The sequence below is a fragment of the Clavelina lepadiformis genome, chromosome 2 (assembly GCF_947623445.1).
Source record: "Clavelina lepadiformis chromosome 2, kaClaLepa1.1, whole genome shotgun sequence".
NCBI lineage: Eukaryota > Metazoa > Chordata > Ascidiacea > Aplousobranchia > Clavelinidae > Clavelina > Clavelina lepadiformis.
The window spans coordinates 16380743-16395053 of NC_135241.1; the positions used below are offsets into that span (position 1 = coordinate 16380743).

At 37.9% G+C, this 14311-nt stretch overlaps 1 protein-coding gene across 1 annotated transcript; it reads right to left on the reverse strand.

Annotated features, from left to right (window-relative positions):
• Window positions 1-3298: 3298 nt before the first annotated feature.
• LOC143446040 (uncharacterized) lies at window positions 3299-13898 on the reverse strand. The gene is made up of 6 exons (XM_076945488.1): window positions 13730-13898; window positions 12799-12930; window positions 8802-8858; window positions 7991-8067; window positions 5526-5722; window positions 3299-5314 (listed from the first exon to the last, which is right to left on the reverse strand). Exons 2-6 carry the CDS (start codon window positions 12872-12874, stop codon window positions 3742-3744), a joined length of 1980 nt encoding a protein of 659 aa, XP_076801603.1. The 5' UTR covers window positions 12875-12930; window positions 13730-13898; the 3' UTR covers window positions 3299-3741.
• Window positions 13899-14311: the final 413 nt, after the last annotated feature.

Sequence of the window (14311 nt, forward strand, 5' to 3'; positions counted from 1 at the left end):
GTAATTTAATGGCTTTAGTGCATGGTTGTGTTAAGTTCATAAGAAGCACTGCGTAAGTACTACTTCATAAGAAGCTCTGCATCTGTTCAATCTGTAGTGTTATATGTCTATGGATTTGTGTGTATGATTTCTGTGGGTACGAGCTTCACCTGTAGATATACATATACGATACACGTGTTTGAAGCGCAGAGAGCCTTTGAGCACTAATAAACTTGTTGTGTGCAATCCTTGTGTGCGACGCGACAAACAATAAATGGTGTAAGAAGTAGGACAGGTATTCTCTATCAAAAGATGGGGTACGATCTTTTACCAGTTGCATTTGCTTCTAGAGCAATTTCAGCCACTGAGAAACGTTATGGTCAGATCGAAAAGAAGGCCGTCGAAGGCCAGAAGAAGGCGTCTGCATGGTCCTGTGAAAGATTTCACGACTATCTAATCGGAATAACTTTCACGCTAAAGACTGATCACAAACCACTCCTTAGTCTTCCGGGAAGCAAAAACCTGGATGAACTGTCTCCAAGGATTCAAAGGCTTTGTATGCGTTTGATGTGGTATGACTATGATGTTATTCATGTCGCAGGAAAGAATCTGGTGATACCTGACACATTATCCTGAAGCTCTGTTCTCGCAATCAAATTTTACAAAATCGAATGGCCGTCGAAGGTTTGCTATAAATTGGTTCCGTTTAAACGTATTTCGAGCGAGCGGTTTATTGAACAAGGACTGCTATTACGAGGCAATCGCTTTTACATTCTGCCAGTTTTACGCAACGAGATACTCTCAAGAATCACCAAGGTCACCAAGGCATTGTTAAATGTCGAGCTCTTGCAAGATCCAGTGTATGGTGGTCTGGACTAAATGTAAAAGTGGAAACTTTCGTAACAAACTGCCCTGTTTGCACAAAACATCGTCGTTTTCATACACAAACGACGATCAACTCGGACTTTCCTAAATATCCTTGGAAAAAAGTTGCAAGTGATATATTGCAATTCGATAACCGTAAATACCTGCTAGTAATAGAATACTTTTCCAGATATATCGACTTAGCTTTACTGGGACACAACACCACCTCCAAAAACGTGATCAATCATCTGAAATCTATATTCATCCGTCACGGGATACCAGAAGAGTTGTTCTCCAACAACGGGTCACAGTATTCGTCGTTCAAGTTTCGTGAGTTCACAAAACATATGAATTTCGTCATTCTACCAGTAGTTTTCACTAACCCCAGAGCAATGGAGAGGCTCAGCACAGCGTTCAAACAATCGAAAGCCTTCTAATGAAATCGAAAGATCCATACCTGACACTACTATCATACCGATCAACTCCACTGCAGTGCGGATGGAGTGCCGCGGAATTATTGATGGGAAGAAGACTCAGGACAACCTTATCTGTTTCACCAGCCACACTTATTCCAGACTAGACATATCTTAACGAGTTTATTTTCGTAGATCACTCCGTTCAAGGATCAATAAAAAAGACACTTTGACAAGCGTCATCGTGCGCATTATTATTTACCGTTTCTGTCACCGGGAACATATGCAAGGGTGACAATTGAGAATGATATTGTGCCTAGGCCTTGTAATGTGTCGTGCTCTAATGCGCCACGTTCCTATAATGTAGAAGGCGATAGCTCTTCTGTACGACGTAATCGCAAACATTTGCAGCCAATACCGTCACATAACTGATGTTGAAGTGTATCGCACTCGATCAAGTCTCAAAATCATTGCTCCTGATCGTTTAAACTTATCAAATGCTGTGGTGACGTGTTTTCCCTCATTATTTTGTTCTATTACTTGAAAAAGGGCTGTAGTGTTATAACTTATAAGTCTATGGACTTGTGCGTATGATTTCTATGGGTACGAGCTTCACTTGCATATACTGTATATATATATATATATAGATATAGTGAGTTTTCTCAATGTTTTGTTCGCGATGCGTTCAGCTAGAGTGGTTCTTCAACCCTTTTTTGGCTTACGGCACCCTACAAACAACCAAAAGATTTGGCGGCACCCACATTCAAACCAAAAAGTTTCGCATTAAATAAAAAAAAATTTCGCAACCGTTTTCCTGAACTAGTGATTAGTGCGCAATAACTTGCGGCACCCTTGCGAAACGTAAATGGCACGCTGGTTGAGAACCACTGCGAGTCTTGTTGGGCGAGGTAGACTACGTGTTGCTGCTACGCAATAAAAGCAGTGGCTCACTTGCGGCCAAACGTTCTGGGTATAGAAGCTCTTTTTGTCAGATTTTGCTGTCCTTTGGCATTAGGTACATCAGCATGAGAAGCTATCTGACACAATTCCCCACTCATTTGTTCGAAAGTGTTTGTTTAGTATTCTTGCAATCCATAAAATGCGGAACTTTCTTTTCTATAGCATAACAATCCATATTTGTAAATGCTTCCATTCTTTTGGTTCCATGCCGGTTTCACTTACGCGTATTGCAGTATTACAGGAAATATACTACTATTACGTCAGTTTTGTGATATAAGGTTGATTTCATATTGTTACAAATATTAATCATATTCACCATCACGTTTCTTTCCAGTTGCCAGATTTCTCTTGAATTTTATTGCGTAATGGCCATGTTATTCAAACTTCAAGCCGAGAAATACGAAATCATTTATCAGTTTAGTTCCTTCGCTGTCAATACTGATGTAGGAGATATTTACTTTTTTCGTTATTGTCATGATTTTTGTTATTTTACTGCAGTTTTCAGACGCGTTAAGACCTGCCTTGTTACTTTCCAAACTTTCACGATGTAGTGAACCAAGCTTTATGTTTTCATGCTTATATAATGCACTGTTGTTTCAAGGTGTATTTACTGGAGGTTATTGACTGTTCCGCTACCAATTGTTTCAACGGTTTGCAAAAACATTGTTTGATTTGAAACACTGAAGATTGATCTACTCATGTAACCGATATATGGTAAATAGTGCAACATTGCCTGTTGGAATACTTGGCTAAAAGAATGATGATCATAACGACGCTCTAAGACTTGTTTGATAGCCTATATATCCGCGGCGGGCAAACTTGCTCAAGGAAAGAGTCACTTGCGGAAAACTACAAACACCAGCGAGCCGCAAAATCAGTAGTCGCAGTTTGCCCACCTCTGCTATATACCGTTGATTATACTTCAAAAGTGCAGTTAACTAAAAATCCTTTAATTCGGATTGTGTAGTGAAAATATAGAGAATATGCGCTGTTTTTACCAGAGTCTTAACTACCTGTAGTCGTCATGCAGACAAGTAAAAATGCGTAAATATCTTGCGTAACATACAAACATGACTTGCATATACAGTGGTAAACGTTTTAATAGTAAATCACAGCGCTTTTAAAAAACAAATAAATGAAAGCACATCACAATTAATTTACTGAAAAAGGCAAACGATTGTATGTCGCGACGTAATCATTTCGTAAATGAGTTTAATAATAACATTTTGAGCATGGAAATATTCTGAAGTGTGTGAAATTATGAGCAAAATATCTTTCTATATCGGCAGTATAATACGTATAACCTGTAGCCTATATACATTATAGGTTACCTAACAAAATAAAAACTTCAGTATAGAATTGAGTTATACTGTAGTTGGTAAAACTCGGGAAAATTAGTGTCAAATCCTTACTTGTAAAAACAGTTTAACGTAAAAAGACTCTTAGTTGCCAAACGGGTATAACCTACACCCTACATGATGCTGTTTGAATAACGGCCTGATAACACAACGGTAATCAAAACGAATTATAAAAATCGTTCTTTGCTATTCTTTACATATTCGTTAGTTACAGTAGACTTCTTACGCTTACGAATTAGTTCAGTTACTGCTTCTCGGAAGGTGGGACGACGTGGTTTCGGCTCCAAGTTGCTTTTCTTTACCCGTGGTGACGCAGGCGCGGATGCGGAGGTGTTTGCGTTTTGCAACGAGGACACATCGCCGTCGTTACTTATTATGGACGACAGCGATGATGACGATGAAGCGCGGAAATAGATCGGATAATTTTCTAGATTGTCTTCGGGATTTTCGTGGATCGAAGTCAGGGAACAGGAAAACTCGGCGGCAGTTAGTACGGATGATAATGAGGCTTCTGATCCTATGGACGTTAGACTCTGGGAACTCCCACGTCCGCTGGAACCGTAAAGTGCGCCTTTAAAAAACTGTTTTAAAAGGTTATTGGATGGTGTTCGCTTCTCTTCTTTGGGAGACTTCTGCCGCAAACGAGGGGCACCTTCTAGCAAAGGAGAAATCGGAACATTTTTATTCCCCCGTACTGCAAGCCAAGTCGGTCTTTGGCAATCAGTGCTTTCAACAGCACCGTTTGGGAAGTATCTAAATTTATTGCCAGATGCTGACGCAAGAATCGGGGCGGATTTAGGAGGAAGGTTGTCAGACTCGCTGGACTTTCTTTCGTCGTATTCCCCATCAGAGTGGATGGTTACACTCAAAGATAATCCTTTCTTATTTAAAGTCTTGCGCGTATCATTATCATTATGCAGCCCATTATAAACTACCGACGATTTCCTGGTCTTTTCTTTCTTGTTTTGGTTCATAATTCTAGAATGGGATGGTGGAGATTTTTCGTTCTGGTCTGAAAATACAGCATCTTCTTCCGGAGTGGAGAGGTCGCTCAATTCCATTGTATCATCACTGCTTATTGACATATTTACAGCGTTTCCACGCTCCTCCTTTGCTTGCCACGCCATGGTGTTCATATATTGGGCAGACATCGAGCTATCAATCGTGTGGCATTTGGTGTTTTTGTGTAAACCCTGATTGCTATTACGCACGGAGTTGTCGTGAAAACTATTCTCCCGAAATTTAGTATTCTGTGCATTTGGGTTTTCGTTGAGTGTGGTAAGAGACAAGCACCTTGACGTCAGCTTGGGCTTGCCATTGAATACGGAGGCGGAAAAATTGGGCTGCATAGCTGTGACAGCACTTTTTCTGGTTCTTTGTGAAGGCGGCTGCTCGGGACATGTAGTAGAGTTATTGTTTTTGTCGTAACACAATGAATGACTTCGTGGCAAAAGTACTTCGCGCTCTAAGGAATTGAAACGGGCGTTGTTATTGACTGAATGCTGTGATCTCAGGTGATCGCGTATCATGTGCGCCACCTGGCTGAAACTGTGTTTTCTTCCACTTCGCGTGGAACTAACACTAGGTGTAGGCGATGTCTGTATTCGAGAGCGAACGAGGGCGAAAATCAATCCGAAGGCACGTTCGACGTCAGAATAGGATTCTGCAGCAGATGTTTCGATAAAATGGCAAAGGGGCATCGATTTTGCGAACGCTTCACCCTCCGTTTGTTTGACCTCCCTAAATACACAAAATACGATCGATGATGATATAGCTGTCAATAGCAAGTCACTTAAATCTGGTTTAGCTAATGAATCACGTTTAACAAAACGAAATTTCCTGAGCGGCTTAGCAGAAGAAGACCATGAGCTGATTGAAACAAAACGATATAAGCTTATACCAAACAAAAGCAGAGGCAGAAATAATTACAAACATTATATCTACAACAAACCTGAAATGGTCGAGGTCGGATTTATTGCCCACCAACAAAAGTGGTATGTCACTGCCACTGTTTGGTTTCCCATGGTATGCTTTAATTTCCTGGGCCAGTGAACATGCATAGTCAAAGGAGTCGTGATTGCACACATTGTAAACGAGTAAAAACGCTTCGGTGTTGTTGTAAATATCCTTGAAGTAATTTTTCTCCTCCTGTAAAGGAATTGTAGATTGTGCAACTTATTTACCATATACTTCTACCTCCTAAATCGTCCTTCCACTTTTAACAAACACATAGCAACACCGCGAAGTCCATAGATCTTCAACATACATTTTCGAAAACGCTTTGATGTGTTGTCATTGTCATTATTTCAAGTCCACAAACCATTGTATGTTATCTTGGTTTTATTTGTAGGATGTACATATATTTATGTGATCGAGATGATTTATTTGGACTTCTTGATCTGCTGACAACCAGCCCAGTCCCGGAACGTTTTTATGTGATTTTGCGAAGAACTTTTTGTGAAAAAAATGGCGTTTGATATTTGTTGTGTTTTAGTGAGTTTTTTGCAAACACATAAAACAGAATTTTGTGGCACAAAAGCTCAATGTCATGAAAATGTAACATAGACTTGTCGTCATAAGCTTGTATACACGATACGCACGATACATTAATCATTTTAACTCGACAAAGTTGGTGAATAACCCAAATGTGTATGAATCTACATTGGAAGATCAGAAATAAACTATGCGTAAGCCGATTTAGGTACACAAACATTTGAAAACCCAATACACAACAAAACCGTAGCATTCACCTAATGTCACGCGCATTTTGGCGTATTTCGACAGAACGATGAAATGATTATTTTATAGGCTTTGTTCCATAATAAGACGATTATAGCGCGATGTGCTAAAGCAGTTTTGGTTATTACAGAAAAAATATAGATCGGGTAAACCCGATATTACCAAACGTTTTTTTTACTGATGCTGAACTTCATAGATATTTGTTTTATTTCCAGTTCATAACTCAAACTTATAGGTCTAATGGAGAGTTTTCCCCAGTGATCTATTTAACTGTTATACTTGAAGATATAGTAATAATTACTTTCTTTTAGTTGCAATATGCTACTTGGCTTTTAGTATTAAACGTAACTTAGTTTGAAAACATAAGCTTTTTGTTTTGCTTTTACTTTTATATGTTATCTCATTACAGGGCTTGCGAATTTGTAATTACATTCAAACAATTTAATTTCCACTTAAATTGAAAATGCCCTGAGATGATTTGAGGTAATTATTCGTAACATAATGTCAAACACGTCGTCTTTGCAGGTTAAAGAGCACTTTAAATGGCAGTCGGCCTCCATACGGCCAGTATAATCTAACGTTAGATGATTACCTTATAACGTTAATTACCGCGTACATTTGCAGTGCCTTACTCTAACTTTAATACCAAACATCATGCAATGAAATTGGGCGCTGCAGTGATTAGTGATTGGAAAACACCGCAATCAGCTTATATAACTGATCGTTTCATATGGTTGGCTATTTTCTGTCGTACATTTGCGGTTAACGCACGCCTCGTGGTCAGAGCATATGTCATCAAATGCATATTCTTTTAAAAACAGCAAAGACATTGCGCCAAATAAGGTGTATGAAGAGTTGGAAATTCCATAAATCGTTAACAAACTTCGAACAAGTCATCATATCGTACACAAATACCGTGTAATTAAATATACATTTCCTTGTAGCTTTCACATCGGAAAAGCCGTTTTCATCAAAGGGTATTTACTTAACATCAATTGGCAGTCATACAGCTGTCCGCGGCGTTTAATATATGCGTAAAAGATGTCACGAGTTATACGCAATAATCTGGAGCAAGTAAAATCAGCAAAAGTTGTGGTTTTCCGCATCATTCTTACATGACATATTTGTATTCAACGGTCTTGTACCGCTTCATTGTTTACGGAATTATGTGTTTCTCGAGTTTACCACTCCGCTATTCCGTCAATACTTTAATAGTTTATTGCATACAACAATCGCGAAATTAGATGCTATGAGCTTGGCATAAGTTTTCCTATCGTCATTTCGTGATTATATTTTGCCTGTTTCCCGGAAATTGTTTTTTTGTGCTACCCAAGGTCAAAGTAACACATTAACTATCACCCAGGCAAGGAAGACATTTCATACAAACACCGTACAAGCTTTGTGTGATGCTTTTGTCATGGGCTTTAACGTTGCTGTTTTGCTGTCATTATTTATGGTGAAATAGTAAATTGTACAATAGGTAGTTAGGTATAGAAGAAAAAATTTTATGGACGTGCACACTTCAAACCACAAAGGCAAACAAAAAGTTATATTTAATTTTACGAGACAATAATAGCGATTTCCAGGCAACAAAACCGGCTGCAGTCGATATTTATAACGTAAAGAAGTCAGAAAACTTATTGACTTTCACTTGTACGAGACATAGTTTTAATTTACCTTGTTAATGAGGGCATCACATATTTCGGCGGTGACCCAGTTCCCAGCCAAGTTTACCTCGTGCTGGTAAGTCATTTCTAAGAAATCAAAAATGTTTGCTTTTAAAATGTGACTATAACTTTACAATAATCTCATTTCTCGTAAGTAAATTAGATCAAAACATATACAAAATATCTGCGTTTCGAAGGCAATTCAGTGAAGCCTTTTGCATTTGGCCTCAGAACATAAAAATCAACAGCATCTAAGTCGATAGAATCCAAAATCCGGAAGATTTGTTTGGGAATTTCTGCTTACTTAAATTAGAGCTAAAGCTTAGAATTAATTCTGCCTGCAAGCGATTTGCACTTGTGCTAACACAGAGAGGTCAATGTCTTGACACGCGCGCTCAGTGACCCGACGACGGGATTAATTGTGGGTTTTACTCAAAACTATCCGGCACCATAGGCAGATAGAATGTGTTACAAAGTTGTTGAGAACGTAATGAAAACCAAACATTGTAATAACGGGAAGAAATTACATTGACAATAGGGCGTTTTTATCGACCAAAACAATGGTAAACTAAATAACTTTAACTACACTTCGTACAGCATAAAGAAAGCTGCTTTCTTCTTCTGCTAGGGTTATAGTTATTACGTAACGCTGTGCTTTTGTTTTCCCAACAGCAACACTTGCTAGTAAACGTACGGTGTCCACATTTTGTGCATTAGACGATCATTTTGCTGTGCGGTATTAATGTAACACTCGAAAAGAATATGAATTAAACTTGTCAATAATAATAGAATATAATTCATCGTATTCTAACAGAACTTACCAATTCCGGATAGATATTCACCAATGAATCGTCTGGTTAAGAAGCGGACAACAAGAGCTGTAAACAAAAATATAAGCTTTAGACAATGCCAGTAAGTTACTTGGTTAGGTCTCCTGGTTTTTCAGCAGTTGTGGCAAGATTTTCGTTCAGTGCTGAACAGTTTAAACTTATACAATAGTAATAGAAGTTATGCTTAACAGCACTAATTTATATTATAACATAATCGTGTTTTCAATTTATTCGTTATTTTAAATATAATTCTGTTTTCCTCACCGGTTGGCGAAAATAAATCTGATGACACCAGATTTCTACTACGTAAATTTGCTTTGTTATGAAGTGTTTTTGAGACTTCAGCATATTTCAAAAATTAACTATTTGACGTCACTGTCGATTTATTCAGTTACCTTAAAAACCTTAATGTGACTAAGTGTAAGACAGACTTGATGATGACGTAGATATTAGGTCGTTAAATTATTTCATATTTCCTTCACAACATAAATTTCATAGAAAACACGCCGGACGTCGAGTCTGTTGCTTCATTCTTAACGTTACATAAAAATTATTTTTTGTATTGGTGTATGTATATGGATGGACACGTTTTGAAAAACTGTGTCCTGGCAACTGCATTGTACAAAATTATTCGGAAACAATTCTTATAATGTACACCCTCTGGAAACTGGCAATGTTGTGTAAATTTTGAAAGCATAAATTACTATGAATTGGTCAGTACTGGACAAGACGATTTACGATTGATATATTTACATATTCGACCATTCATCGTAGCGACAACAGATCTGGGATTATTTTGCGACACTTGGTAAACAGGTTTATTTGTCCTCCTTGTGTCTCGTTGCTCTTATTTGAAAGCAAATACCAATGTTTACCAAAATATTTCCGAAACGACGTCCATAAGTTAATTCTCAAAACCAAGCGACGTCGCAGTTGTGCAAACTGCTCGTCACATGGCGCCGGTGAAGACTTTTTTCGACTGACACACCTTTAAGGCATAAAGGCGATTTTCATTTCGATTTAAACACATGTTTTAATTCCATTCTTGACGTGGTTTGTAGTTCATTTGTTTTAATGAACCCGTTTTACTTTGGAAACTTATATGTTCGCAAATTTCTTCATTTATAGTACAATATACTTCAGAGTGACTATAACAAGTTTTGCATTTCGAACCAATCTCATTCTGTTACAATTAATCATCTCCACGTCTCAGAGCTCAACCTGAAACGCACCGTAAGGGAGCACAGATGTAGCTATTTTTGTACCTAAAACCAATTAATACAATATGTACTTACGGACACGGCAAAATATATATCCCACATACAATATCGTTTATATAAATAACAGAAGTATTAATCTCATTACGTTGAAGTATGAGTCATTTATGATAATTTTAGTTCATACTCCTCATGCAATTGGCACATATAAGCCCATATATTTTGCTGTGCTTGTGATTGTTGGAGCTAGGCTACATATGAAACGCACATGTTTATGTTCTGGCGCCTTTTTGAGTGTTCATTATTTCCCCCCACTCGCTGTATATTTGCGATTTAAAAGTGTTGTTTGGATAATAGGGTTAACTGTCTTACAAACTAATTAACCTCTGTATGGGAAAACAGAATCTATTCGAAGGTCAGATGAGTAATATTAGACTTAATAGAAATTACTCATTGCGATAGAAAATCCAGTAGAAAATATATTTACGCCTGAATCGAGACGTTAAAACAAAGCCTGTCATTTTGAGATCTTAAGCCTTCGGGCAAAAACTGAAAGTTTTACTCAAACCTTATAAGTTTAATGTTCCACTAGAAATATGTAATCTTACGTGTAATGCGATTTCTATGCCTAATCAGAACACATTGGACCTTGGCAAAAAGGATATGGCACAACATACACGCATAAATGCGTCGTTACTTGAAGTTTTACAGTAAACAATAGCTTTTTGTCGAAGCGTCTAAAGTTATAGTTTAATCAAGTAACGTGTCACGAAAAGTTAAAAACTTACTTCGACATTTTCACTGAACATATTAGCAATAAAGATAGATTCAATAGTTTATGGTGAAATGTTTGTATTCATAAGTCTGTCTAATCCGGGGCATAGCTTGTACGTGTCACCACCGAGAACGCCTCGCGCTGTAAACTTAAAAAAAATTCAAAATCTTTTAAGATGACTTTAAACGATTCACGATCTAATAAATCTGCTTTTAAAACACTGGATTGAACTACACGTGCATTCCGCTTAAGTTTTCAGCTGTATGTTGATAAAACAGGCTTGCACGAAACACAGCTATCACACTTGGGCGGTCACCTTATCGTCGAATTTGCTGTCAAAATGTCTGATACAAGCGACGCTAATTGATCCGAAAATGTTGTCTTCGATCTTTTGAAGTCCGGTTATACACATTACACACGATAAAGTCGTCCTCAAAAACTTCCTAAATGTACACTGCAGAGTGTAGAGCTTTTGTTTGACCATATTACATAGCAAAGTGTTACTTAATGTAGACCACGACAACTGATATCGAACGATTTAGATTTTGGTTGCAATTTTTCTGGTTCACTTGCTTTAGTAAAGGTTGTTTATTTTGTATTATGGGTTTTGGAAAATGTGTTTTCCGGATAACTGAAATTTCCATGCTGTGCTTAACTGTACTGCACTAAAGCTATGTGGACAGAAATCACGTGTGTGATGGGGTTTCACACCAGGAAATTGGAAAAACTATACAAGTGCTAATATATCGCGAAAATCGTGCGGTGTGACCATTAAGTTATCCGTTAAGGTAGTAAAACTGAAACTTTAAATGTGGCCTGAAATAGGCATTTCCATGATAGCGCCGGAAAGTTCAATCAATCTTGCAGTAGAGAAATATCAATTACCCTACAGTACGTCATGCAATCAAGTTTACAGTATAATAATAAGCTTACGTGATTTAAGTCGACGGGCGAATTTAATCTTATGATACCCATTTTGTTTATTGCGAGGAATATTTCAATTCAAGGGTAATAAGATATGGATCATCTTTTTATGAACCTGGCGATAGCGTCATTGAAATCGGATTAACAAACCATCGTGTACTATCTAGTTGTAACAAAATGCTATTTAGTAAGACGCACCTCTTATAGCCAAGGATCGTTTTAGGAATAATTTCAGCGTCTAGACTCTAGAGTTACAGAAAGTCACCGACCTCTACTCGCGACGAAAATGCAGAATAAATATCATATACGCTCATTCGTTAAAGTACATTACAAAGTCGGCATCAACAGACACTGTAATTTAGGGTTACCTATTGCCAGCGGTGAAAGTGGCAATCGATCACCGTAAGCCAACAACATAGACAGTTAAGTATTTCAAGACCTTCGCAAAGTCGCATAACTTCCAAAATCTTTGAATGCGGTTTTGGACGATAATATTTACCCAAGTCCAACATCAGGCAACAGACGACATAAACACTTGTGCAACTCTTTCGTTTAACTATGAGAGCGACATCGCATAGGAGGGGTTAACGGCCATGCGGTTATCGTGGATGCATTACCTTTAGCCCGGCACATAAAATATGAATAACCATAGAACCAGTTGGCTTACGTTTCAGCGATTAACTATCAAATCGATTCTTTATTCCAATATGGTCATCAATAACACACTTTTCATACAACCAGGCTTCCTTACGCCCTCTCGGCAAACTAATTCATGGCATTGGGGTGTCTGCGTTTGTGTGCACAGCCCACGCTTCCCCATTGGGCTCATTAATCAGTAAAGGGTATTTGCTAAACAAAAGTGGACTTCACCCTTACGCCTTTTAGTACAATGAACACCATTCGACAACTGAATGATAAACTCTTATCCATTTCGTAATAATACACATTAATTGCCTAAGAAAAGTATTTCAAGGGATAACGATGCGTTGAAGTCCTTATAATGGATACGTGATTGTAGTAAACAATTGAATAAAATATATTTGTCCGTACGGCAATGAAAGTACAAACTTACCCGACTTTCCAACGTTGCTTCCTCCTAATACAACGACTCGAATTGTTGACCCATTGGTGAGGTTAAGGCGACGCATTTTTCAGCGTTGTAGGAATTTTTTTAAATGCAGATACTAAGCATGGCAAATGTATTCTGTAACATACAAAAACTTCCCATCAAATGTTTATCTGAAGTGGTAGAACTTTATCTTAACACCAACCTGAAAAAACTAAAATTTGTACTGTATATAAGTCTACCCTGTAGCAGATCAGTTATAAACTTAACAACTATGTGATAGCTTGACCAAAATTTTGCTTTTCATGCTTTATACTTTCGAAGATTGCTACCTGATACCTTCGTTCGCTACAGTAAACATGCCTTTATTAATGTGATACTTTTTCTACGTCATTTCACCTCACGTAATAATATTTACACATTTATTCGTTCAAGCCGTGGATGATTAACTTTTATGCTTTTTTCTTTCGCTTTTTGCGTGTGAAAAGTGAAGCTTGTTTTTGTGTACATTTAAAATTAAGTAACAACTAACAACGCTATGAAGAATTGCTACTGTAGATCTATCGCCTGATAACATTCAGCTGGGTTTAAACCGTTCTAAACCCGGCGTAATCGGTGTTCTGTAGTCTGACTGCTAAGAAATTTTGAAAAGTTAAAACGTCACTTGACATTTGTGCAACGTAAAATACAAACATTATAAAGTGCAGTCAACTCAGCCTTAAGCCAATACGTTCCCTGCAAATCAGCTATAAAGGTTCAAGTTGTGGTGCCAGGCTAGCGACGCCATGTCTCTCGGAATACATTTCACCACACACTTAACAGTGAAGTTACTATAGCAGTGGCGTCTAATAGAAGTTTCGGCGAGATAAGAAGATAGCGTTGCCATATTGTTTTACAGAAAAAGTGACGTCGGTCTTTTGCGATCTATTCATTTTACCTCATTTATCAATCTACGCCTAGCCAGTTCCTATCTGCGTGAGAATCCTTCCTAGAGGACTGTAGCTGAAGATCCATATCACTCTAAGCTGGTAAGATAACAATGTAGATTTGATAAAGCATTCAGCGATAGATGTGCATCCGATTAAAAAATGCCAGATCGTGATTGTACCGTGGAAGCGCTGCGCCAATTAAAGCTTAAAAAATCACATGTCACCACAAGGTCTGTCGCGCGTTTTTCGCGCCGTCATATGAAGAAAACCCGTTAATACGGCAACCGGGCCATAAATTTAACAGCCTCATCCAGATTTTTGCGTGATTCACTTGAAGTTTTTGTTCACAACTAATGCACCATCAAGTCTGGTGGCTGTTGCCTGTACTTATATTTAGTCGTTTTCAATTCAGCTTAAAATAAGTAGACTGTTGACGAAACTCGTATTTGAACGAACTGTCAACGTACACATGCATACTTGGAACAGACGGGATTTATGCGAATTGTTCCTGGAAAATAGCAAAAACCAGCTTCATGACTTTAACTTGCATACCCTATGGCCATGAAACTGACATAATAACTTTATCATCA